We start from the raw sequence: 27,417 nt of genomic DNA, 5'->3' as shown, positions 1-27,417 counted from the left end.
TTTTTCCTTTGCAGCGCAGTGTGTTTAGAATGATAATCACTGCTTCTTCACCAGGCATAGGATTTCTACATAAATCGTTTTAGTAAAAACATTATATGTAAAGCTATTTATCTCTGTAGTAAGGGTAGTAGTGCATTATTAAAACGATGCATTGATGTAGTTTTTTTCAAAGTCATAAACATTTTCTTGGTTTAACCATTTTAACCACTTAAAGATATGAAAAGATCCTCAATTGACACCTTTCCCCCCATTTTTACAGTATAAAAGGTTAACATTGAGCAAACAACTTGTATGTTAAATTAGTTTCAGGTCTGTTTTTAAGTATTCAGACCGTGAAAAAAGGGAATTCTGAGAGCTGGAATTCAGGTGGCTTCTGCAGTCCAGAGGTAAACCCCTTTTTGATAAATATTAAAACTGATAGAAATACTGTATGGTTTAGTTATAGGTAGAATATTAGGTGGTGACAGGATGCAGAAGCTTCATCATGGGCTGCTGAAGATAAAGATGGAAATGATATTAAGAGAAGGAGCTTTAGACATGCCACTCCGCCTAAACTTCATTTTTCCTGTTTTTTTTATAACTCCAATGCTTATTACATGTACCATAACTGGGAGGTTGAGTAAAAACTTTAAAAAAACTGATTATCTATTGTGCAATATTACACGCTCAATATACACTATATACTGTGTGCAAGTTTTTCTGAACACTTTTTCTAGTACAGTATTCTAGATACAACAGTCTTATTGCCATGTAGTTGCAATTATTGTAAATGCACATGCTCAACTTGTCTTGTCTCTGTAGAGAGACATTGCCAATAGAATAGGACTCTTTTGAAAGGATCAACATCCTTTCAGTAATAGAACCATGCCTAATGCAAGGTGTGGGCTAGAGGGGTTAAAAAAAAGCAACCCAGCATTGAGCTGTGGAATAGTGGAACTCTAAAAAAAATATTATTATATGTTAGTCTCAAGAAAGATGGTCCAAAATCTAGTATAAAGCTTTTCCTGCATTACTCCAACAAAAGCAATATGAATCTTTGATTTCAGAAGAGACAATGAATGAGGAGATGCCCCAATATGTTTGTCTACATGGTGTATCTAAACCATTATAAACAGTATTTACGGTTTCCTTCAGGGTACAGAAATATTTAAGATTGGCACATTGTAATGTACACCATTATAAAAAATGCATGCATGCTAAATGCATTGTCCTATACATATGTCGTCATACACACTGCACACTACACATTTGCACTGTAATGGACTTGTATAAAGATGCTAAATCAAGATGCTCTTGAAAGCTTTATTTGTAGCTTTTGACACAATTTTGATTGATCCTTTAGTCTGCATTTTTGTGTATTGTGAATTATTTAAATGAAATTATATAAATAATATTGTCACCCTGCGGAATGAACCAAACATGATTTTTGAAGCAGATTCCTGAACTGTAAAGAAAAAGACTTGAAGCTGCCAGTAAACAGTAAAAGCAAGTGAAAGGCCGGGGTGACTCAGCCCTAGCAGGACCGTAATAAAAGGCCATTTTTAGCCAGGAGGCAGGTTATTGAAGTGCAGTTATGATACCGTATTGCTACAATCAGGCAGTGCACAAACTATTCACGCATAAAACTTGCCATGTCTACTGCAGTAACAGATCCTTTTCAGGCTCTTAACCAGGCTACATTTGCTTTGACAGGAACAAGTGGCTGTGATCACAGGCAAATTATCCATGGAACTTTTTATTTCACAGCCAGTGTATCAGAGTACATTCTCTGGTCCCTCCAAGCCAAACTGTTTTGGCAGCTATGTCTTGACTTATCTTAAAGGGTTAGGATTTTTATGTTAAAAAACTGACCCGATACATTATCCAGTTTCATTTGGTACATTAGTGCAAAATGTATGGACATTTTTGATGCTGCCTACATTTTGGCAAGTTGCTGGATGCTTCGAATTAGTAAGTTATTAAGGGTTTACAATATGAATAGATATTAATAGGCAGTGTTGGGAGTAACCTTTTTTCAGTAACGAGTAATCTGACTAATTACTCTGACTGTAACTATAACGCCGCTACCATTTCCAACACCCCGTTACTGCACGTTACTTTAGCCGCTTTTTTTTTTTTGTTTTGTTTTAACTTTGCTTTGCCCTGGTTAACCCCTCCTCTTTCCGGTGAACTTGAGCTTCTGGCCGCTGTGCCTGTGGGTTGGCGTGGTGAAGTGAGGCACAATTGTGATGATTTGCGTGCTCTAATCAATTCAGTGATTGCTGTGGACAGGCCAAGTTCCGATTTAAGGGCGTTAAGCTCTTTTTAGCTGCTCCGGTTTTTGTGGTGCTGCTGCTTTCTCTTTTAGAGCTTAAATTCTCTGCCAGAACCCGACCTAACCCGAGGACCGACCCGAAATCGGGCTCCTATTTTTATTTTATATAAAGCTCTGGTGTGATAATCACAATGTTGCTAAGTAACCAATTATTATTGTTCACTAAAGCGAACGAAATAACGAAAACTGAAAGTGAAAAAACATTTGTGTTAACTGAATCTAATAAAAACGGTAATTAAAAGGAAAAAAAACATAACTATCTCGAACTGTATTTTGTGTTTATAAAACTAACTAAAACGAACTGAAATTACTGATAGAATACCCTAATTTTCGTGTTTAATTTATTTATAAGTGCTGTTGTAGCGGAGTTGTACAGCGGGCGGTGTTGTGCCGAGCTCGCGGCACCTCCTGATCCGTGGCGTTAGTTCTTGTGTAAAGCGCTCGCGCTAGCCGCAAAATACGACAGAAAACACTGAGAAACTGCAGAACTATGTATGGGATTACAATATGAGCGCCAGGCAGATGAAAGAGAAACAGGAGATACAGTGTGTGAGAACATTTATCTGTGAGTAGCTCATACCAGAAATCTCTCTTTCTCTCTCTCTCTCTCTCTCTCTCTCTTTCTCTCTCACGTTTATCAGATTCATCTCTCTGATGAGAAGTGTGAATAATAAAAACTAGCAAGCCCACCCTAAAAACAAATTAAAACTTACTGAACAGAAAAAATTAAAACAAAATAAAATTAAACTATAATAAAAATGAAAAATGTCATTACGTAGCTCTGGGCACACATGAACGCCTCCACGCAGCACTGTGTGTAGCTGTTCTTAAAAATCATTTTAATTAAATAATAGTTCTGTGCTTTTATGTTACAGTGTTAATAAACATAATTCTGATTATATATCGCTCATTCAATCAGCCCGAAAACAGACAGTTTATGGGGCGGATCAGGTCGGGCTCGGGCAGAACGTGCACGGGCTGGGTGGGGTCGGATTTTTTGGGCCCGATCTAAGCTCTTTTCTCTTTTGGTGAAGCTGTTATATAATACCATTTTAACGGTCATTAGATTGTTGTTTTTGTCCATTATTTTGTTTAGTTTATATATACATATTTCCTTTGAGTGTGGCTTGGTTTGTTTAATTTCATCCCCAGACGCATTTTTCAGTTTTTTCCGTTTTTTTCAGTATTTCAAGTTTTAGTAATTTTCTTTGGTTGTGTGGAGAATTTCGTTTTTTTTTTTTTTTTTTTTTTTAATTCGTTAGACTATATTTTTGTCAACATTTTGGGTTTATTTTCGTTTGTTTTGTTTCTAATAATAATACTAAATACATAATTGATTTCCTTTTTTTGACGGGCGAATAATAAAAGTAATGCAATAGTTACTTTTACTGGTAACTAGTTACTTTTATAGTGGAGTAACTCCGTTAGTAACTTTTTTGGAGAAGTAACGAGTAACTATAACGAATTACTTTTTCAAAGTAACGTGCCCAACACTGTTAATAGGCCTATTAATACATGCATACACGTCTAAATGTTTGTGACACACCATTCTAATAAATGTATTAAGATATTTTAAGTTGCACTAATTTCTCACACAAATGTATAAACACACACACAGCTTGTCTAGTCCATTTAGATATTTATTGCCAAAATAATAGGACTCACTGCAGCACTAGGACTCTAAGGTGGGGTCTAAGGCTGTGGAGCAGTGTAACTATGTTCTCTGGAATAAAATGCTCCATCCGAAATTTTGTGATGAGATTACCTCAGTGGGAGTGTGCAACATACACTGCCTGGACAAAAAAATTTGTCCACTTGGATTAACTAAGCAAATGATCTGGGGTTCATGCTGAAGTTGGTCAGGTTTAGGTTCAGCAACAGTATGTGCTGAAAGAATGAGGTCAGCTGACTACCTGAATATACTGAATATAGACCAGCTTATTCCATCAATGGATTTTTTCTTCCCTGATGGAACGGGTATATTCCAAGATGACAATGTCAGCATTCATAGGCTGGAAAGTGTGGTTCAGGGAGTATGAGATCATCATTTTCACACATGGATTGTTCACCACAGAGTCCAGACCTTAACCTCATTGAGAATCTTTGGGATGTGCTGGAGAAGGCTTTGTGCAGTGGTCAGACTCTACCATCATCAGTGCTGCAAGATCTTGGTGACAAATTAATGCAACACTGGATTAAAATAAATCTTGTGACATTGCAGAAGCTTATCGAAACAATGCCACAGCAAAGCTAAAGGTGGTCCAAAGAAATATTAATGTGTGTAACATTTTTTTCTTTCACTACTTTTCAAATTAGTATTACTTTCATTTTTAAAGGTCATGTATACTTGTATGTGTGTGTATTAATATTTTTTGTGTTACTTTTGAGAATCCAACCCACATCATGACAAATATCACTTTCTGCCAGTTGAAGGACATGTTCTCCCCATAGTGAATCCAGTCTGTAATTGTAACCCTCTGTATCTTTTCTCTAGATGTTCCAGCAGAGCCTGGACTTGCCATTGTGCGGCCAGTCAGGGACGTGTTGGTGAAGGCTGGAGAGACAGCAGTGTTCGAGTGTCATGTGATCGGGCCGCAGGATGTGGATGTAGACTGGCTGTCAGATGGGAAGCTCATCCAGCCAGCTCTACTGAACTGCAAGATGCACTTTGATGGGAGGAGATGCAGGTTGTTGCTGAACTCCGTGCATGAGGACGACAGTGGCACATACACCTGCAAACTGAGCACAGCCAAAGGTGTGTGACCCCTCTCAGTCTGAACTCAATTCAGAACTGTTACACACTCAAAAATGTTTGAGAAAGAAATCAGTATTAGCCTGTATAAATTAAGAAAGATTTGTTGGCCAGAGACCTGACATTAAAGAGAGCTAAACATGTACATTTGTTAGAAGACCCTGGGACGGTAGTAATGGCTGTTAATGTGAAACATTCATCAGATTAGACTAATGTGAATGTCTTATTCCTTGTGTTACTAATCACTACAGGAATAGAGCAAGGAACACAGCTTAATGACATCCTGACTTCCAGCTTAAATATAGTAGGAAGGACCCAGTGCACATCAAAAGCTATCAGTGCTTTGAAACCTGCTGATGTCAGTCCCACTCTCTGAACATACTGTGCTCTGCATTGTCAGAGGTGTTAAGAGAGAAGGTTGCTTGCTGCTGAGGTTAATGATGTATCTGTAATGGCGGAGGAGAGTTTAGTCCTAGCACATGCCATTTCCTCCATCCTCTCGGAAAAAAAGCCTTAAGAAAGCCCAATAAATAGTAATTATACAGCTCTGGAAAAAATAAAAGACCACTTTAAATGATGAGTTTCTTTGATTTTACCAAAATGAAAACCTCTGTAATATAATGAAGAAAAAGTTGGATGATCACAATCCATCAAATCAAGCTAAACGCTGAATTTGCACCAGGAGAGGCGTAAAGTAAGTGTGTAAGCAGTGTGTAAGACTGGTGGAGGTGAGCATGCCAAGATGCATGAAAACTGATTAAAAACTAGGGTTATTCCATCAAATATTGATTTCTAACCTTAAAACGTTATGAATATGAACTTGTTTTCTTTGCATTTCTTGAGCTCTGAAAGCTCTGCATCGTTACTCCTACATATACATATAAACAGCAAAATCAGATAAACTTATTCAGAAACTGTAGTGGTCTCTTATTTTTTCCAGAGTTGTATATTGCACATATATTTTTGTGGTAAAAATAGGTGTGTCGAAGAGAATGGTGACATATTCCGTGTTGTGTTCCTCCAAGGCGAGTACTTACAGTAGATTATAGTCCTTCATCATAGTTGCTCTCATTACAGCACTGATTACCATTGCTTGTTTTTCACAGAGGAGCTGACCTCCAGTGCCAAGCTGAAGGTTCTCGCCTCAATAGAACCTCTGTTCACAAGAAAGCTGGATATGTTGGAGGTGATTGAGGGCCGGAACGCCCGCTTCGACTGCAAGGTCAGCGGAACGCCACCTCCCAAAGTCATCTGGAGTCACTTTGGTAAGAGATTATTTTTTCTTAGAGGTGGGTGAGATAGGAGTGGGTGAGATATCATTAATATGTATCATTATACTTGGACATTGTCTGAAGCAGACAACTCATTGTACCAGACCAGATTTTAAAATAGATTAAAATAATAATTATTATTATTCATAATAGTATGTTATTTCTACTGATATAAGCAGTTTGTCTGACCCTGTTTTGAATATTTGTTTACATGAACTGAATCAGTCAAATTATTTTAGCAGCTCATCAATGCTTTTTTTATGATTGTGATAAAAGGTCACATAATGACATTTTTTATATTTTAGGTTTAAAATCCTGATGTAACATTATATATATATATATATATATATATATATATATATATATATATATATATATATATATATATATATATATATATATACAGTTATGGTCAAAAGTTTACATACACTTGTAAAAAAACATAATGTTATGGCTGTCTTGAGTTTTCAATAAGTTCTACAACTCTTATTTTTCTGTGATAGAGTGATCGGAACACATACATGTTTGTCACAAAAAACAGTCATAAAATTTGGTTCTTTCATAAATTTATTATGGGTCTGCTGAAAATGTCACCAAATCTGCTGGGTCAAAAATATACATACAGCAACATTAGTATTTGGTTACATGTCCCTTGGCCATTTTCACGGCAACTAGGCGCTTTTGGTAGCCATCCACAAGCTCCTGGCAAGCTTCAGGTCGAATGTTTGACCACTCTTCTTGACAGAATTGGTGCAGTTCAGCTAAATGTGATGGTTTTCTTGCATGAACCCGTTTCTTTAGCACTGTCCACATGTTCTCAATGGGGTTTAAGTCAGGACTTTGGGAAGGCCATTCTAAAACCTTAATTCTAGCCTGGTTTAGCCATTCCTTTACCACTTTTGATGTGTGTTTTGGGTCATTGTCTTGTTGGAACACCCAACTGCGCCCAAGACCCAACCTTCGGGCTGATGGTTTTAAGTTTTCCTGCAGAATTTGGAGGTAATCCTCCTTCTTCATTATCCCATTTACTTTCTGCAAAGAACCAGTTCCACTGGCAGCAAAACATCCCCAGAGCATAATACTACCACCACCATGCTTGACAGTAGGCATGGTGTTCCTGGGATTAAAGGCCTCACCTTTTCTCCTCCAAACATATTGCTGGGTGTTGTGGCCAAACAGCTCAATTTTTGTTTCGTCTGACCAGAGAACTTTCCTCCAGAAGGTTTTATCTTTGTCCATGTGATCAGCAGCAAACTTCAGCCGAGTCTTAAGGTGCCTTTTCTGGAGCAAGGGCTTCTTTCTTGCACGGCAGCCTCTCAGTCCATGGCGATGTAAAACACGCTTGACTGTGGAGACTGACACCTGTGTTCCATCAGCTTCCAAATCCTTGCAGACCTGCTTCTTGGTGATTCTTGGTTGACTCTTGACCATCCTGACCAATCTCCTCTCGGCAGCATGTGATAGCTTGCGTTTTCTTCCTGATCGTGGCAGTGACACAACTGTTCCATGCACTTTATACTTGCGTATAATTGTCTGCACAGTTGCTCTTGGGACCTGTAGCTGCTTTGAAATGGCTCCAAGTGACTTCCCTGACTTGTTCAAGTCAATAATTTGCTTTTTCAGATCCACACTGAGTTCCTTTGACTTTCCCATTGTAGCTTTTGTAGCTGAGTCTAATCACTGGGTCAAATGAGCCCTATTTAAATGGGCTCATGAGAAGTCAACAGCTGTAGTCAATCAGAATCACTTACAAGAAGTGAAGAGGCCATGACATGAAGCTAATTTGATTGACACAACTCGCTACATCACCAAAATTGACAAATTTTGTTGCTGTATGTATATTTTTGACCCAGCAGATTTGGTGACATTTTCAGCAGACCCATAATAAATTTATGAAAGAACCAAATTTTATGACTGTTTTTTGTGACAAACATGTATGTGTTCCGATCACTCTATCACAGAAAAATAAGAGTTGTAGAACTTATTGAAAACTCAAGACAGCCATAACATTATGTTTTTTTACAAGTGTATGTAAACTTTTGACCACAACTGTATATATATATATATATATATATATATATATATATATATATATATATATATATATATTTAGAATTAAAAATGTTAAATGTGCATGAAGAGACCTTTAGAATCAACAAATGCACTTTAAAATGTTTAATTTTGTCTGGCATATTGTAAATGAGGTCCACACATTCATAGACTGTCATGTGACATATCCAAAATATTCAATAAAAGTCATTTAGGGAATTCTTAAGTGCTGTAAGAAACTTTCCACATATTTTATAGGGTCTGTGACTTCTACACATCTTTGTGTCACAAGAGACCCTCTTACAATCTATTTTAGGAGATTATTCAAATAAGATTATGGGGGTTGTCCAGTATTGTTAATGCTAATTAGTGGGGTTATTTTTTGAGGCTGTGTAACATTCCCGGGGCTGTATTATTATTCCTCCTGCAGATCATCCTCTGATAGAGAGTGAGGACATTCGCATCCTGAAGGAAGGTGGCCGACACTCACTGGTCATCTCTCATGTCAGCAGTGATGATGAGGGCTTCTACACGGTTGTGGCCCGGAACCCACATGGCGAGGATGAATGTTCAGCTGAACTGTATGTGCAAGAACCCCGGCCAGCCATCTCTTCCCAGATGTAAGACTTCATTACTCATCCTCTTTAATCTCATAACATCTGCACTAGTCACTGTTCAAAGTTTGGAATAGATGCATATACATGTATTATTCTAATAGAAAAAAGAAAGGGAAATGTATTTGGTGGTTGGTGTGGCGCAGTAAATAACACCACTGCCTGCTGGTAAACTGGCACATTTAGAAGACTGGGGTTTCCTGGTCTGGGTGACGGGATGCTGTGCTACACCACTAAGAGTCTTTGGGCAAAACTCCTCACACTACATTGGTCCGCTTCTGTAACAGGAATAAACTTTTGAGCCACTTTGGATAAAAGTGTCAGCTAAATGCCGTAAATGTAAAAAAATGACATAATGCTATACTATAAATTTTGGCATGGCCTTGTATTAATATTGCCAATAGAATGGGACACATCTAGCCCAATGGTCATCTAGCCCAATGCCTGGTGTCAACTAGATCTGCCAACATCCAGCATAAAGCCTGCTCAGGTGTAGAGGCCATTACTGCAGAAGAAAACTTGGATGAGCAGGTGTCAACAACAATGCTTAAAACACGTAGATCTAGTTTACACCCCTGGTTATGTTATTATTAAATAAAATAACAGAATTTTCTTACAACTGATTCTGATCCTCTGAGTTGTAGTACATGCAGCATTGTATCGTGCTGTTGCATGGCCCCTCCACATTTGTACAGTGTTTGTATTTCTTTGTCAAATCCCCAAATCCCCATAGCATCCAGTTACCAAGAACATTATCCCCCACAGCCGTTAGCAGGGCTTATGCAAATGTTTGCTTGCTGCTTGTTGTTTGTACTTACACTCTATGTCAAATGCCAACAGGCATCATTCCCTTAGTAATAAAGGATTTGCACTCCTCCAATCAAGGTCTGACTTTCTCCCTTATTCTCTCATTACACCCTTTCTATCCCCATCTAGGGCAAAGCTAGAGAAGATGCCCTCCATTCCAGAGGAGCCGGAGGTTCCCGAGAGCGAGGTGGAGCGTTTCACCATGCCCGACTTCGTTAAGCCACTCTACGACCTGGATGTGATTGAGGGAAAAGAGGCTGTGCTGAAGTGCAAGGTGGCGGGCCTGCCGTACCCCACCATCTCCTGGTTCCACAACGGCAAGAAGATAGACAGCACGGAGGACAGGAAGATGACACAGTGTGAGCCATTGCAGTATTTTAGCGCTCAGCATGGAGGCCAGCGTGGCAGTGAAACTCCCAGACTGCAGCCTCAGTGGAAATGAGAGTGTCAGGAACTAAGAATTACTGAGATATACGAAGCTGTTTATACGCTGGACCGTGTGCCCTTCCTAATACCCTCTGCATCACTGTCTCTCTGAATCTCTCTGTCTCTTTTACTCAGTCTTGGTATCACTCTTAATCTGTCTCTCTCTGTCTGTCTGTTTGTGTGTGTCTCTCTCTCTCCCGCAGTCAGAGACATTCACAGTCTGGTAATTCGCTCAGTGTGTCATGCTCACGGCGGTGTCTACAAGAGCGTCATTTCCAACAAGATGGGCAAGGCCACCTGCTATGCCCATCTCTATGTGACAGGTGAGAGAAACACCACAGCAATATGGGTTTTCCTTCAGTACGTACAGTGAGTCCAAGAAGTATTTGATGCCTTGCTGATTTTCTTTGTTTGCCCACTAATAAAGACATTATCCTTCTGCACTTTTAATGGTAGATATATTCTAACATGGAGAGACAGAATATCAAGACAAAAATCCAGAATATAATTTTAAAGAATATATTTTAATTAATTTGTATTTCAATGAGGAAAATAAGTATTTGATCCCTCTTGCCAAACACACTCAATACTTAGTGGCAAAGCCTTTGTTTGCAAGCACAGCGGTGAGACGTTTGTTGTAGTTAACCACAAGTTTAGCACACACACCAGGGGGAATTTTGGCCCACTCTTCTTTGCAGATCCTCTCTAAATCATGAAGGTTGGTGGGCTTTCGCTTGGCAACTCTGACCTTCAGCTCCCTCCATAGATTTTCGATCGGATTGAGGTCTGGCAACTGGCTGGGCCACTCCATGACCTTAATGTGATTTTTCTTGAGCCAATCCTTTGTTGCCTTTGCTGTATGTTTAGGGTCGTTATCATGTTGGAAGACCCAACCACGGCCAATTTTCAGATCCCTGGCAGAGGGGAGGAGGTTGTCCCTCAGGATTGTGCGGTACATGGCTCCATCCATCTTCCCAGTGATGCGGTGAAGTAGCCCTGTACCCTTGGCAGAGAAACACCCCCAAAACATTATGCTTCCACCTCCATGCTTGACGGTGGGCACAGTGTTCTTGGGGTCATAGGCAGCATTTTTCTTCCTCCACACATGGCGGGTGGAGTTGAGGCCAAAAAGTTCAATTTTGGTCTCGTCTGACCACAAAACCTTCCCCCAATAACTTGGTTCATCTTTCAAATGATCATTGGCATACTTGAGGCGCGCCTCCACATGTGCTCTCTTCAGCATGGGTACCTTTCGGGCACTGCAGGATGTGAATCCATTGTTGCGCAAAGTGTTGCCAATTGTTTCCTTGCAAACTGTGGTCCCAGCTGCCTTCAGGTCATTTGCTAACTCCTGCCGAGTGGTTGCAGGACGATTTCTGACCGTTCTCAGCATCATTGCCACCCCACGAGGCGAAATCTTCTTTGGAGCACCGGGCCGAGGTCTGTTGATTGTCATGTTATACTCTTTAAACTTTCTGATAATTGCACCAATAGTTGTTACTTTCACATCCAACACCTTACTAATCTTTTTGTAGCCCATTCCAGCTTTGTGAAGGTCAACAATTCTGACTCTGTCCTGTGACAGCTCTTTGGTTTTACCCATGTTGGAGACTTGAAATCTGTGTGATCTGTCTGATTCTGTGGACAGGTGTTTTTCACACAAGTGATTAGTGAGAACAGGTGGCTTCAGGTCAGGTAACAAGTTGATTGGGAGTGTCTAACTGGTCTGTAAAAGCCAGAACTGCTAATGAATACTAAGGGATCAAATACTTATTTCACTCCATGAAATACAAATCAATTAATATATATTCCTTAGATTTATTTTCTGGATTTTCTTTTTAATATTCTGTCTCTCCATGTAAGAATACATCTACCATTAAAAGTATAGAATGATCATGTCTTTATTAGTGGGCCAACGAAGAAAATCAGCAAGGGATTAAATACTTCTTGGACTCACTGTAGCTAGAATACAAAGTGGTTTAATTCTGTCTATGCCTGTGGTGTTACAGTAAGTTTGAGAAACATATTAAAAGTATTAAATTATCTGGAGTTCCTGAAATGTATATTAATCCTCTATGGTGTTGAATGTTTAATTCTTGTCAGTAAGGACATGACAGTATCAAATCACTGTCACACAAACCGCCCATATACCACATATCTGACTTGGTTTTCCATGATTTCTGTGAGCTTATGCTGGGTGAAAACTCATCCCATCTTCTTGTTTATCTTAAAATATTCATCACTGTAAAAATCTTTTTTTCCCCCCACATATTGCTATATTGGTCCACTGAAAGAAGACATGTACTGTATGGAGAACATCCTCAAGCTAGTTCTTTTAATCAAACAGACGTTCCTAATCTGTGCTTGATCTTCCCTTCATCCCCTCTCTCAAAATAATAAGACTGTCATTTCGTTTGAGAAAGAGAGCATATGTGCGTTTGTGTGTGTGTGTGTGTGTGTATGTGTGTGTTTCAGTGTAAGTGTATTCTACTAAGTATTTTCCCTTCTCTCCCACAGACGTTCTTCCTGATCCTCCAGATGGAGCTCCAGTAATTGAGTCCATCACTGGCAAGACTATCACTCTCAGCTGGAAGAAGCCCAGAAGGCTAGACCCCTCCATTGGTACACTATTCATTTATTTTGTTGTCTGTCATAATTATCTTACAAACCAATTATAAAAGTGAGTGTGTGCAGAAATATAGGCAAATATCTCATTGCTGCCATGCAAAAAAAAACTTTAGCGGCAGTTTAACAGGAGAAAGAGAGGGTAAAGTTTCTTAATATAAAATAAAACATTTAAACCTTTCTATTGGTCCATTCATCATAACATCATAATATTTTTTGTTATTTTTTTCTTATACTTTTACAGCACAGTTTATTTGGGGGGATATGTGTTTAATGGTCCATTCCACAGTTAACCAATTTATTTTAATATTATTTTTTAAATCTTATACTTCTACAGTTCAGAGTTTTTTGTCTGTATGTTGCACAGAAAAGCATTAATTGTTACATAAACTAGTATTAATCCAGCAAGTACTGCCAGGATTCTTTCTAGTTGTTCTTTCTTAGCAGGTTTATAAAGGCTTAGTTTATTTCAGTCAGTTGTACGTCTGGTAAATTTGAACTAATTTGTGCTGCCTGTGCAGTTTCTGAATAATTCTGGAATACATTTGATTGAAGACAACAAATTCTCAATAGGATATTTGCATGTGCCTATATAAGTTAATGTTCAAAAAAGCATGTAATTTCATTTTGAAGTGTGCTAAAACTTTTTGCATAAGACTCTGACATTCTATTTGTGCGTCTGTTGGACGGACATTGATTATTTATTGATTTATGTTGTGTAAAGCTGATGTCTGGTATCTGTAAAGAACAGAAGACACAGTATTAAGTAGGTTAAGTGGATTTGAATTGAATCCGTTCTTCCTCTCCTCTCAGAGAGTTCGACACTACACAGCAAGGACTCTTGGGAATATCAGAAGAAAGAACCGACTCCATTAATGACTTCTCAATGGCAGTTTTATGTTCTCATGCTCACATCGGCCTGAGACAGTCTCAGATTTACTGCAGTGTGGTGACTCTCGCTGCTATAAACTCATAGTGTCCTTGTTTTATATCGCCACTCAGACTTTGTTGTTTTGGCTGACGTGCGAGCTGGAAAATGTAGAGGAAGCTGAGCCAAATTATTAAAACAACGTAATCAGTCAAAGCCTAGAAGTGTTGTTTTAATATATAAACAGCTCTCACACTTTATGTTTCCAGACCCCGGCACCTTGATGTACGCTGTCCAGCAGCAGGCTCTGGGCTCCATCCAGTGGACCATAATCGCCTCCAGTCTAAAGCAGACCACCTACACCGTCACCTCGCTGTCCAAGGGCGTCCGATATGCCTTCAGGATCCTTTCCATCACCAGCAAAGCCTTCAGCAAACCATCTAACGCCACAGACCCTGTACAGCTCATAGACAGAGGTGGGACTGCACACATTTAATGCCCATAGAAACTGTGAGAACTGCTTGGTTTATTTGATCATTTTTAAAGTGAAAATACTGTTAGTATAAAGTGCATTTGGGTGTTGTACAACATTCTCTGACAGGTTTATTAAAAATATATATATAGAGTCTCGATAACTTACAGACCACTCTGCACTGGTTGGGTTGGACGGTTTTACCTGGTAGGCCAGATTATTTACTAAGAGAATACGAATGATGACAGACATAAATGTATAAATAAAATAGTCCAGTCCAGTAAATCTTAGAAAAGTGGAAATATATCTGTTACCCCAAGGGAGGAGAAAAAATGATCAATTTATGAATATATACATACTTCTACAGCACAGGGTTTTTTGGGAATATGTGTTTATATGGTCTATTCACCATGACATCCTTACTCAAAAACACAGTTAACCTATTTATTTTAATATTATTTTTTTAATCTTATATTTCTACAGCTAATTTTTTTGGCGGTAAGTGTTAAGTTGCACAGAAAAGCATTAATTGTTACATACACTAGTATTAATCCAACAAGTAGGGCCATTATTCTTTCTAGTTGTTCTTTCTTAGCAGATTTATAAAGGCTTCGTTTATTTCAGTCAGTTGTACGTCTGGTAAATTTGAACTAATTTGTGCTGCCTGTGCAGTTTCTGAATAATTCTGAAATAAATCTTGGAAATGCATTTGTTACACCAAGGGAGGAGAAAAAAAAGATCATTTTATGAATGTTTTTACAATGCCACATAATAATCCATCACAAAATGTTTTTACACTTCAAGGCTCAGTGTAAACAGAAAAAATAAGACTTTGATGTCTAAAAAAACAAGCCAAAACATACTAACATGCAATAACCAGAAAACAAAAAAAACATTAAAAAGGTGTAGGTAGAGATGAGGGATAGATATGTAACAGATGAATGAATTGGTTTTATGAGTTAAAGAGATGAGATGAGATGAGTTTCACAGAATGTGTGACAGTGTAATCGGTTTTCAAGAAAGTATGTGGTTATTTTGATTATTTGACAAAAGTCAGGAAGGCATTATTTTTGAACGTTCTGTTCCAACCTGTGAAACACCTGTTCATATTAGTGAAAACTTGAGTTTTGTGAAAAGGGCGTTTGGAAAGTGTCCAATATTATATTGTAACTATTTAATTTCTCTGAGCACATTGTAGTCATTAAGGGACTCTGATTTTTATTATAGCATTACAGCATGACTATAACATTTTGAAACAGTAGCTACATCAGGTATGAAAGGTAGATTTAGTATTGCAGAGACTGCAAAAACAAAAGGTTTATTATAGGCTTTTACTGAAATTATATGTAAGAATAATATTATATGGCAGACACTGACATCAATACACAGTAATTAGTATCAGGCTAACCACAATAAAGCACAATTTTTTGTTTTTGCAGATAAGAAAAAAATCAATTACTAAACAGCTTTCTGTTGAATATATTTGTTTAGTTATATATGTTGATATACCTGCAGGTCCATACGTTCAGGAAGCTCCAGTCATCATAGACAAGCCAGATGTGGTCTACGTGGTGGAGAATCAGTCGGTCAGCATCACAGTCACTCTCAACCACGTCAATGCAAATGTCACCTGGAAGAGGTGAGTATCCATTAAGCCCTGGGACCTGACTCTTCTCCCAGAGACTTTCCTCACTCAGCAGTTCAGTGACAGTGTTCTGCTATTTTCACAGTTTTCTTCTTTATTCACAAATAGCACTTGCTCTTTTAGCAGAATAACCCTCTGTAAGCTGTTTCTGCTCCTCGAGTGCTGTGTAGTCCTGCAGTAATTCAGTAATTACAGACTGTATCCTGGGCTCAGTTTGAAATGGTTCTCTGCTGGTTGTGCAGGAGAGGAGTGACCCTGTCCAACAGAGTGGGGCTGTTTGAGATGAGCATGCCCGATGATGACCAGCACATGCTGAAGCTGTGTAAGGTGAAATACAGTGATGTGGGTCCACTTACTTTCACAGCCAGTAACTCGTACGGCACAGACTCCTGCCTTCTCACCCTGGAGTTAGCAGGTAGAGTCAGCAGCACTCCACTCACACTGTCCACTCACTGAATCTCACCCTCTTACATCCTAATGCCTGATCATTTACTTTGTTTCTCTCTCGTTTTTATTCAATCCACTTTTCTCATCTCTTTGTGCTTTTTTTTTTTCTTCTTCTTCTTCGTCTCTCCCTCTCACTCCATTTTCTTTAATTATTCTTGTTCAATCCCCATTTTTTGCTCATTTTTTTATTAAACTCTTTCTGTCTTCTCTCTACATTTTCTGTTTCTCCTTTTCATTCCTTTTCTCCCCTTGCATTTTCTCTGTTTTCTTGTTGTAAAATGTATAATTTCTTTTTCCTCTCTCTTCTTCTCTTCCTTTTTCTGTCTACTTGTCCTTCTCTGTCTCTGCCTTTATTTGTCCCTCTCATCCTTCCATCTTCTGATTTATCTCTCATTTTCTTCTTTCCATTTCCTCTCTCTCCTTTGTCTTTTTCTTTATTTATCCTTTTCTCTCAACCATCACTTCTCTTTTTTCTCTTTTCTCTCTCTCTACGATTTTGTCCCTTTCTCCTCTCTCTTTGTTTTTCTTTTTTATCTCCCTTTCCTTTTTTTGTCAATTCTCTTGTCTGTTTTCTTTCTTCACATTTTCTTTTTCTCTCCTTTTTGTCCCCCTCTGTCTCTTTCACCCTTTCTACTTTTTCTTTCTTTTTGTTCATCTCTCCCTGTCTGTCCCTCACTCTTCCTTTCTCCTACTCTATAATCTATATATCTTTTTCTATGTCTACTGTTACTATTTTTTGCCTCACCTATGTCTGTTCTTCTCCTCTATCTTCTTCTTTTCTCTTGTTCTTTTCTCTGTCTACTTGTCCTTCTCTGTCTGTCTGTCTGTCTGTCTGTGTGTCTGTCTCTCTCTCTCTCTCTCTGCAGCGCCTCCAACGTTTGAGTCCATTATGGAGGATCTGGACGTCAGTGTGGGGGAAACCCCTCGTTTTGCTGTGGTAGTTGAGGGGAAGCCGATTCCAGACATCTTCTGGTATAAGGTGTGCTGAATATGCTCATTTATATGTATTGAATATATTTGACTTTATTCTGTATGAATGCTTTATTTGATATATCTGGATTGGTATTGTTGTAATAGTTTCGCTGAGGGTTACAGGCAGTAATGAATGGCTGTCTTTTCGAGCAGTGAGAGCTGTTTGTTATTCATTTCCACACCTGTAGTCTTTGTTCTGAGGTGGTAGATGCTCTGTAGTGCAGTGTTGCGTCTGCTGCTCTGCTGCTGTTCCTTTGGTTTACTCTGTTCTTAATATGAGAGCAGTCCCTGCAGATGCGGATAAGGCTTCAGCTCATTTCCATTCTCCAGGCGTTCCATGCAGGAGCAGGCTTTGTGCACTGGAGAGACTTTGCTTTCTTAAAGAGCCTAAAAAGCCTCCCCTCCCTGCTGAGCTTTTGCTATAACTAACACACACTCACACACACTCACATATACTTTCTTCCTCTCTCTTGTTCGGGCTTTCTTTCTGTCTCTCCCACTCCATCAGATTTGAAAGATCAGACCCAAGCTTTCCTTCCTGCTGTTTTCTTGCTAATGCTCTCTCTCTCTCGCGCGCACTCTCTCGCTCTCTCAGACACACACACACAGAGATGTACCCTCCACCCACATTGCTTCCCATGGAGAATCCCCACGCTTTCTTAAGCATGCTAATTTATGCTATTAAATATACTGCTGGATGTTCCAGAACGTGCCTCAGGGCTACTGCCTTCTGTTTGACCACTCGCTGTCCTAATCAACCCAAGCCTATGCAAGTGAAACTGTGGCAAATGTGGGCAATTTTAATGCTTTGCTGCAAGCAGAGCTAACCTTACCAAACACCCAGAACATTCTTTTAAGAGCTAACAGCCCTGAACTAGGGTTAACCAAGAGAGATCATCAAGATTTCTACAAATTCTTAAAACGTCTTGAAAAGACTTGAATTACTTCATTTAAGAAAATGAAGGTTCAAATCCCTTCATGCACCTTGCCATCCGCTGCAGAAGCACAGTTGGCATTGCTCTTTCTGGGTTGGTAGATGGCGCTCTTTCCCCTTATTTCTCTTAGGGTAATGATCAGCACAAGGCATCTGTGAGCTGATGCATCAGAACTGAGTCGCAGTTAAAAAAAGAGGCGGTGGCTGACTTCACATGTGTCGGAGGAGGCATGTGCTGGTCTTCACGCTCCTTGTGTTGTGTCATTACTTGTGATGGAGGGGATATACAACTGACTAGCAGCTAAATGGGTGGGTTTAGCTAGATTACAGAAAAGGTCTTAAAAAAGACCACAAAAATAAATACATATATTAAAAAAAAAAATACTAGTTAGGTAACTGTTTTGAGAGCAGACTAAATAAAGCCGAACCAACTATGTTATTAGTGTTGTTTATGCCTCAGAGCAGCACTATTTTAGGTATGTTCGTTTCTTCCTGTAAGCTAGCATAGACAGTGATGTAGGCATGATGAAAATCTAGTTTAACCCCAGTTTTTCATTTAAAACTGATTTCAGTGTTGTTTTGTGCACTACTGTTAATGTATGTTTGTTTAAATTGGCATTGGTTTGTACCGTTGTAAAGTCTATAAATGTTACAATGGTTTTTTTGGGTTTTTTTTTTTTTTTTTGCTTTTTGTCATTTTGTTATAACAAAATTAGTCGCCTCTGGGTGGTATAAGAGTCTTAACACGTCTGACAGACACCTGCAGACACCATGTATAAATACTTACTGGATATTTTTGGGTGTCTATGTTTTGTTGCTCTCCAGAACCCTTGTTTTGTTAAATTGCCCAGAACTGTCCAACAAATTGTTGTTGTTGTGTTTCAGAATGATGTCCTCCTGTCTGAGAGCAGCCATTTTACCTTTGTGTATGACGATAACGAGTGCTCTCTGGTAGTGCTCAACACGCAGCCAGATGACTCTGGGGTCTACACTTGCACTGCGAAAAACCTGGCCGGCTCTGTTTCCTGCAAGGCTGAGCTCACCGTCCACACCAGTATGAGTTTTAACTCTGCATTACACACTTCAGTCCAGACAACCTCAGCACACTTTGTTTGTTTTACAACTTTATTTGAGCTTTATTTGAGGTTTAGACTCAAACAGATAAACAAGAACATGTTGAAGTTGAAAATGAAATTAGCTCATTAACAATTTTTGGACATTGTTTATGTAAAAAATAACATTGCATGGTTAAGGTTTTACATTGCCTTATATTTTGCATGAAGTATTTTTTTTGCGTGAAGTTCATTTTTTCCTAAATCCCTGTTTCTTTTGTCCTAGTTTTTTATTTGTATTTCTCACTACCATTTCTCAATATCACTCTTTTTCTGTCTACTCATCTCTCTGTCTTTTTTATTACCCATTCTTTCATATTTTTCTTATTCTTTTAATTCTTATTTTCTTTGTTTTTTCTTTGTCTACTTGTCCCTCCTCATTTCTTCATCTAATTCTGCTTTATCAATCTGCTCTTTCTCTTTTCCCTTTCTCTATCTCTGTCTCTGCATGCCTTATCTGGCCCTAATTCTGTTAAACTTCCATTATATGATTTGATTTCTTTGTTTGTTATTGTCTGTGACAAATCTTTATACAGCTCTTCAGGTTCCTTGCAAACCTCATTACACGAAAAACATCAAATTAGATAAAAAAACAGAGAGAAACACACAAACGATATATATATATATAACTGCAATTCCAATTTCTTCATTTATTAGGTAGTGATCTTTTTTATTTTGTGTGTTTGAGTGTGCATTCATTTGTCTGATTCATTTACAGCAAAGCCAGAAAAGGACAGGCCAATGGAGGATAAGGAGACTATGCTGAGGAGGATGCGAAGGCTCACTGATTACTATGACGTTCACAAGGAGATTGGGAGGTGAGTCATCCGAGCGCCGACACTCCTCGGACACACACCATTTCCCTCTAACGAGCAGTCTGGAGCCGCAGAGAGTCAACTCCATCTGCACTCACTGATGACAGCTCTAAATATCTGTTGAAACACCAAACGCCATATAAGGCTTGACAGAATTTATTACCTAAAAAGGGCTGAGAATGTGAGAACAGATATTTATTCCAGTCTCTGTGTCACTGAAATCATTTTAGAGGAGGATGGTGATTGAACCTCATTGAAATATAATGTTCTGTGGAACTCTTTTTGATGTACACATCATAAAAAGTAATGTAATTATTATTAGTCTAAAATTAAAACTAAAGCTTACAATTACAGATTATTGTAGCTCTTGGTCTGTATGCACTGAAACATGCAGTCAGTGGTGCTGAACATTGTTTATCTTCATAAGAGATTATTAATTACTGTGATTTCATCACTGACTAAGATTAATGCGTTTATAGCGATTGCATGGGAGTAAAAGAAATACAACCTATGCGTTAAACCCATTCATGGGATAAACACTGTGAAAACACATACCTGGAGCAGTGCCTGGGAAGCAGCTAGGGGTTAGTGCCTTTTTCAAGGGCAAATCAGCCATGGATGTGGGCACTGTCGATCAAACCAATGATGCTTCTCTAACCTTTAATCCACACTTTAAGTTGCTGAATGATGAACATAATTTTGTGGAGGTGATTTGAACGGTTATGAAAGTTAAAACATTAGAATAAGAGCTATCTTATTAGTATCATGATCACCCTTTATGTCTGCTTAGCTTGACTTCATAACGGAGCCTTTTCCCTGGATATTATTGTTCTTTTGTTGATTTCCCCTGCACAAAAGGGTAAGAGTAGATGATACTTGGTAGTAAATAAATTTTGTGTCACATTTAGAAACAAAATATGCTGAAAAATTATTTTCTATAAAAGGTGGTGTATATAAGTTATATAATGCCCCACAACACTCTTTGTGATCTTTTTGTGTTGTTTAAGTTAAAATTCATGACCATAAACCATTTATTATAAGTTGACCAGAAATTCTAACACAAAGACAAAATAAATGCAATTTTAAAAGAAACGTTAAAGAGGTGAAATAAAAGGTGGATAAATCATAATGCGCAACAACACCACCACCACAAAGAGCAAGTTTAATTCCTTGTTCAGGCGGGAATGCCACATTAACCATTACATTACATTACATTACATTACATTTGGCAGACGCTTTTGTCCAAAGCGACTTACAATAGTTGAGTACAATGTAAAATAAGTTTAAAGGTAAAACATCTTTGGATAGGGATAACCATCATTGAAGAAGACTCCATGAGGACTTCTTATGTGGACTGTAAAAGAAAAACTGCAAAAATTAAACATTTTGACATTCATTTATTCATGTAAATCAATCAACAAATAAATCTTTAATTAGCTGCTATATGTTTGTTCATATTCCACCAATGGTATAGCTACAGATCATCTACATTGCTCTCAAAACTTGGCTGCTTAGTTTAGAAGAAACACAAACAATAAAGGGATTCTATGATAAAACGTTACAAGACAAGCAATGGCTATAGAAGTTGGCTTCTTTTGCTTTACACTGACTAATTATTAATAAATTACTATATCATCTCATTATTACAAAATAATATATATATAACACTATATATATATATATATATATATATATATATATATACATATCTAATTTCTGTGTAAACTATAATGTATCTAATCATGTTAAACTTATTAACATTATCATACAAATTGGTGAAATTGATATTAAAAAGCCTAATAAAAAGTATTTTAATGTATTTTGCCACTGAACCATTCATGTAGCAAATTCAGAACTTTTGGACACACAGAATTTGATTTCATGATGTTACATTTCACAGTGGGGAATACACATTACCATCTATCATGCCATATTCATAAAGCAGAATCTCGTACTGGTGATATAAAGTTATTTAATACTTACTCAGCTGCTTTATATGATTTGTCAGCCATTTACACCTCATCCTCAAAGTCACATTAAGTGCTTCCTTTAGTTTGATCCACTCAGCAGCACCTTTGCTGTTGCCTCCAGGGCTGGTTGGCATCTAAGTAGCTTAGAAGCTGCACAATGTAACAAAACAGGCCACATTAGCAGAAAGTGAGTTATTTGTTGTGGGGGAGCGGGAGGTGGTTGCTCGAATGGGTGGAGAGCAGTATGGCCTGTTGTTTAGTCGTATCTCTCCGTGCACTCTGTCACTCCCTCTGTGTGGGGTGCTGTAATTATAATCCTCACGGTCGACTGCAGCTAGTGCATTCACACACACACACACACACACAAACACTGAGGATACCAGGCAGCATTCAGGCACCGGCTGTTGCTGAATCCCATAGAGGATGCACACAAATCTACTCACATACACAGGCATACCAACAGCATAAAGACATCAACAGAAAATACACTTGTATTCTTCAATATTATCAGACTCAGAGGCTCAGACTCTGTGAGAGTATATACATACTTTAAATGTTAATTGCAGTGAAGTTCTTCTGATCCACTGGGAAATTCTATCCATTTCACTGAGATCCTTCTGGACCACACTGTGTGACTAAGAATCTTAACTAATTCTGGCAAGGCAGCTGGCACACACACACACATACACACACACACACATACATTTACGCACACACTTCAGACTGCTCCCTGTAGCATTTTATCATGACCAAATGTTTGGTGTAACCCAAATATTTACGCGCAGTGCAGAATCGCGTGGCTCTGAGCAGTGAACGCTGCACATACCACCCTCATTGTAAACAGCATGAAGCAGCAGAGACAATATTTGATTATAGCATTATATTATCTGGCTAATATATCAGATTAACCAGTTGCATATCAATAGTTTAGCTCAATTAAAAAGCAGTATATTTGATATCTGGGTCAGATCAAGACCAGATCACATTCTTACCACAAGCTGACCGCTCCAGAAAAAAAAAATGCATAGCGGCCAGGGGCGGGGCAGATTACAGTGTAAATTGGGGTCAAACTTGGTGGTGTAATTAACTTAATATATCAGATTAAACTGCACCTTGTCAGCAGTTTAGCTCAAATAAAAAGCAGTATATTTGATAGCTGGGTCAGATTGAGACCAGATCTCATTCTCACCACAAGCGAACCGCTCCAGAAAAAAAAAATCTGTGCATTGGGCAAGGGCGGGGCAGAATACAGTAGAAGTTGGGGTCAAACTTGGGCAGGTATTAGTATCTGGGTAGTGACAGCTTGTCTGAAGTCATTAATACATGGAAAATGGTAAAAAAAAAAATGGAATTAGCTCTGAATAGTTGTTTAGAGTCTGGATTGTAAACAGATATTAGATTATTAAAGTGTCTCAAGCAGATCTCACTGTAACAGCTATACTAAAAAAACAGAAGAAAATACAGACTCAGGACATTTTTAATTTGAAGAAGGATATTTCTCGTCAGCTGTTGTTTAACCTGGCACTTTCTCTTTCTGTGGCAGTGCCATTTGCACTTTAAAATTGAATGACTCTCTCCTCCGTCCCTTCACTTTACACCTCTACCATCACTTATTTCCCACCTCACCCACCCAGACTCCCTCAGCACGAACTCACCCAGCATGAACTCCCCCACCCTCTTCTGTTCTCTGGTGATACAGTTAGGGCTGTGGTTAACAGTCTAAAACTAAAAATGGAAAACATACGTATTTCTCACCTTGTTCTGCCCCTTTTAATGTGATTTGATCAATGGAAGTGACCACTGCAAAGAGCATTTTTCATTGGGCAGCAGAAGACATTGTAGCACCTTTTTGAGTATTCGTTAATTTTTATTTACCTCTGTTTCAGAGGCGCATTCTCCTATGTGAAGCGAGTGACACATAAGGTGGGGAAGATGGAATATGCAGCCAAGTTCATTTCAGCTCGGGCCAAGAGAAAAGCCTCTGCCCTGAGGGAGATGAACATCTTGTCTCACCTCGACCATGAGAGGATCATCTACTTCCACGATGCATTTGAGAAGAAGAACGCAGTCATCATCATCACTGAGATGTATGCTTTTCATTACTTTTACAGACAAAAAGGAGCACTACCTGGAACCTTCTATTCTGCTGCGAATGCAGATTTAAATCACCAAGGCAAAACATACCTGCCAGCATAGAGTTAGTCTACGAGGGTGTTCTCATAGCATGATTTTTAGCCCAGGAGTAAAGATTCTAACATAATGCAGATTTAGAGGCTAGGATATCCAGACCAGACACCCACACGAACTAAAAATGTGCACAAGTATACCCACAGAAAGTATAATTTTTTTGTCTTTCCATGTCTCTCTCTCTCTTTCACACTTTCTCTCTCTGGCAGTCTTACCACAATGTATTTTTTTTTTAAGTTAACTGAACACACTTGTGATTGTGCCCATGATTGTGATTGCCCTTAACGATTTTCCAAAGATGTCATGAAGAGCTTCTGGATAGGCTTACAAAGAAATCAACAGTAATGGAGGCTGAGGTAAGTGTAACCCTCTTGACATTCTCAGCTGTTCCACTGAACAATACACATTGATGCAATACCCCCCTGCTGATTTGACCCATTCTTGACCCTCTTGTCCTTCAATAATGTTTCGATTGAGTTGCAGCTGTCATTGTTCATTCACTAAACACTTGACTTTTTATGCTATTGTGGGGCACTGTTGGGATCAGTTTTACTGTTATATTTAATAGAGTTTCACACATTGGTCTAGCATATAGTAATTAGTATTATGTAGCACCAATAGTACCACAAATACTTATATATTATAATACTTATACTATACTACTATTATACTATACTATAATACTAATAGTACCCAATCTCAGTTCTTATTTCAACCACTACCCCTTGATTTCGGGTGTTAAAGTCAAAGTCAAAGTGGTTTTTATTGTCATTTCAGCTATATGCAGAGTACACAGTGAAACGAAACAACGTTCCTCCAGGGACCATGGTGCACATAAACACAGTGTAGACAGAACAAAAGTGCAACAGTACAAAATTGCAGACAGACAATACAACACAATACAGACAAAGAAATAATAAATATCAGGACAGTGTGCAAATTATGCAGTGTGCAAAAAAGACCAGTGAGGTAGTAATTACCTCTATTACCTATATTACTTTACTTTAGAATGAAATAAATAGGATAACCCTTCAAGAACTCTATACATCATCAAAATAAATTCATTAAAACATACCCTGCTTTACTAGCAGTGCTGTTTAGGTACCCAGCCAGTCTGCAATGGTTATAATAATAAAAAAAAGAGTGTGCAACTGAAAAATCTCTGGTTGGAGGGCCATGTGGCCCTGACACTTTATCCTATCCACCTATACTAACAAGAATTATGACACCCTACCCCTAGGTTTGGATGCACACACAGAGGGCTAGGGTTAAGGGGTAGGGCCAAGGGGTGAAATAGGATTGGGGTTTTGTCTGTCTGCATCAGATATGTGGTACACTTATAAAATGGGGTTGCTGGCAATCTCTGCAAGAGGTCAAATCAGGGAGCAGAGTTAGACATACTTGATGTAGTGAAGGACTAAGCAAGATGTGTTTTCTTTTTTTTTTTTCTGTATGTTGCTTGCAGATCCGCTCCAGCATAAGACAGATTTTGGAGGGAATTCATTTCCTTCATCAACATGACATTTTGCATTTGGACATAAAAGTGGGTGTTTTTGCTTTTTTTAAGTTCTAATTCTATTTATCTATTTAGTATAGCAATTATGATGTTCCAAGTTATTGCACATTTTATTAAAATTTGTAGTCCAGGTCAGGTTATGCCACTGCCTTGTATAGATTGCTCTGCATTAGTGCATTATATAGTCTATGACAATACAGAACAAATTACAGTACATTAGTTCTGTTAATCCTGACCCTCTTCATGTTGGCTCTTAGCCTGACAACATCCTCATGGCCGACTCCACCAGTGACCAGATTCGGCTTTGTGATTTTGGAAATGCAGTGAAAATCACACCTGATGAAGCGCAGTACTGCAAATACGGCACTCCAGAATTTGTTGCCCCAGAGATTGTTAACCAGACGCCAGTCTCCAAGGCTACAGACATCTGGTAAAAGACTCGGCACCTCTATCAGAGAGTTGCTTAGTATAAAAAATACAGTGTTTAGGCATGTGATGGATGTCATAAATTTTTTTTTATTTTTTTCTCTCTCTTAGGCCTGTTGGAGTCCTGACCTATCTATGGTATGTTTCATTTCTGTGATCTATATTTTTCATACAAAATCTAATTAAAACATTTTAAAGTAAAATTTATAGTTTATATTTACCAATTATACACTGATAATACTTCGATTAAGACTATTTGTTTTTTCCTACAGTCTCACTGGAGTGTCTCCATTTGCGGGAGAAAATGATAGAAGCTCCGTTTTCAACATCAGAAATTACAACGTGGCCTTTGAAGAGAGCATGTTTGCTGACCTTTGTCATGAAGCGAAGGGATTCGTCATCAAACTGCTAGTGGCTGACAGACTGTAAGTGCAAACTGCAAGTGCTCTTAAATCAATCAGAACAAGTAACTCACTGAACTTGTCTACACAAATAACAATCATGACTTTTTTTTCTTTCTCCAGGAGACCAGACAGCAGTGAGTGTCTTCGTCACCCCTGGTTCAAGGTAGGAGATGAAAAAACAAAAGTACAAAGTGATATATGCCACTGACATGCCAAAAGTAAAGAAGTGTTGTGGTTGTAAGGTGTTATCTTGTGAGTGAGGATGAACACTGTATAGCTGGCTCATGACAAAGCAGTGTAAACTAACAGGAGTTTGAGTGAGGCATGGTAGTTTGCCGTTTTCATTTTGAAGTTCACAATGTCACATGTGTACTGGAAATATGTCAGTGGGTGGTAATATCTGTGACTAGCAGCACCTGGCTGAGACATGCCAAATGTCATGGGACATGATACTAGTTCCCATGACTTGTCTCAACATTTTTGGCATTTTGCATTTTATTTATGAAAATCAGTATTTTTTAATATTTATAACTGATTTTATGAGTCTAATGAATGACAATAAAAGGAGGGCTTGAAGATGGAAAAAATTATTTTCAACTAATTTTGTATATTCACGTCTCTCCATCAGACCCTAAATAAAGGCAAGAGCATCAGTACAGAGCCCCTCAAAAAATTCCTGTTAAGAAGAAAGTGGCAGGTAAGAACACTGAATGTAGTGTTTTGTCACCATTTACCTGGATGTTTTTTTTATGGCAAAAGTAACGAGTATTCAAATGGGTATTTTATTTTAC

At 38.4% G+C, this 27,417-nt stretch overlaps 1 protein-coding gene across 8 annotated transcripts in view; it reads left to right on the top strand.

Annotated features, from left to right (window-relative positions):
• spegb (striated muscle enriched protein kinase b) overlaps positions 1–27,417 on the top strand; it is a 103,317-nt gene that overhangs the window by 60,122 nt on the left and 15,778 nt on the right. For all 8 annotated transcript variants that reach the window (XM_049484726.1, XM_049484725.1, XM_022680149.2 and 5 more), the window contains 20 exons: positions 4,809–5,069; positions 6,173–6,331; positions 8,817–9,006; positions 9,937–10,166; positions 10,437–10,556; positions 12,751–12,855; positions 13,996–14,202; positions 15,714–15,837; positions 16,086–16,258; positions 17,157–17,269; positions 19,082–19,250; positions 20,027–20,126; positions 23,980–24,180; positions 24,579–24,636; positions 25,746–25,823; positions 26,054–26,226; positions 26,334–26,360; positions 26,495–26,647; positions 26,747–26,789; positions 27,255–27,323. In XM_049484726.1, the coding sequence (XP_049340683.1) occupies positions 4,809–5,069; positions 6,173–6,331; positions 8,817–9,006; positions 9,937–10,166; positions 10,437–10,556; positions 12,751–12,855; positions 13,996–14,202; positions 15,714–15,837; positions 16,086–16,258; positions 17,157–17,269; positions 19,082–19,250; positions 20,027–20,126; positions 23,980–24,180; positions 24,579–24,636; positions 25,746–25,823; positions 26,054–26,226; positions 26,334–26,360; positions 26,495–26,647; positions 26,747–26,789; positions 27,255–27,323 (2,753 nt within the window). The remainder of the gene's footprint in view (positions 1–4,808; positions 5,070–6,172; positions 6,332–8,816; positions 9,007–9,936; positions 10,167–10,436; positions 10,557–12,750; positions 12,856–13,995; positions 14,203–15,713; positions 15,838–16,085; positions 16,259–17,156; positions 17,270–19,081; positions 19,251–20,026; positions 20,127–23,979; positions 24,181–24,578; positions 24,637–25,745; positions 25,824–26,053; positions 26,227–26,333; positions 26,361–26,494; positions 26,648–26,746; positions 26,790–27,254; positions 27,324–27,417) is intronic.

Source organism: Astyanax mexicanus, chromosome 11, assembly GCF_023375975.1.
Source record: "Astyanax mexicanus isolate ESR-SI-001 chromosome 11, AstMex3_surface, whole genome shotgun sequence".
Lineage (NCBI taxonomy): Eukaryota > Metazoa > Chordata > Actinopteri > Characiformes > Acestrorhamphidae > Astyanax > Astyanax mexicanus.
The sequence above is the reverse complement of the archived record's forward strand: the minus strand, read 5'-3'. Positions and strand labels throughout refer to the sequence as shown.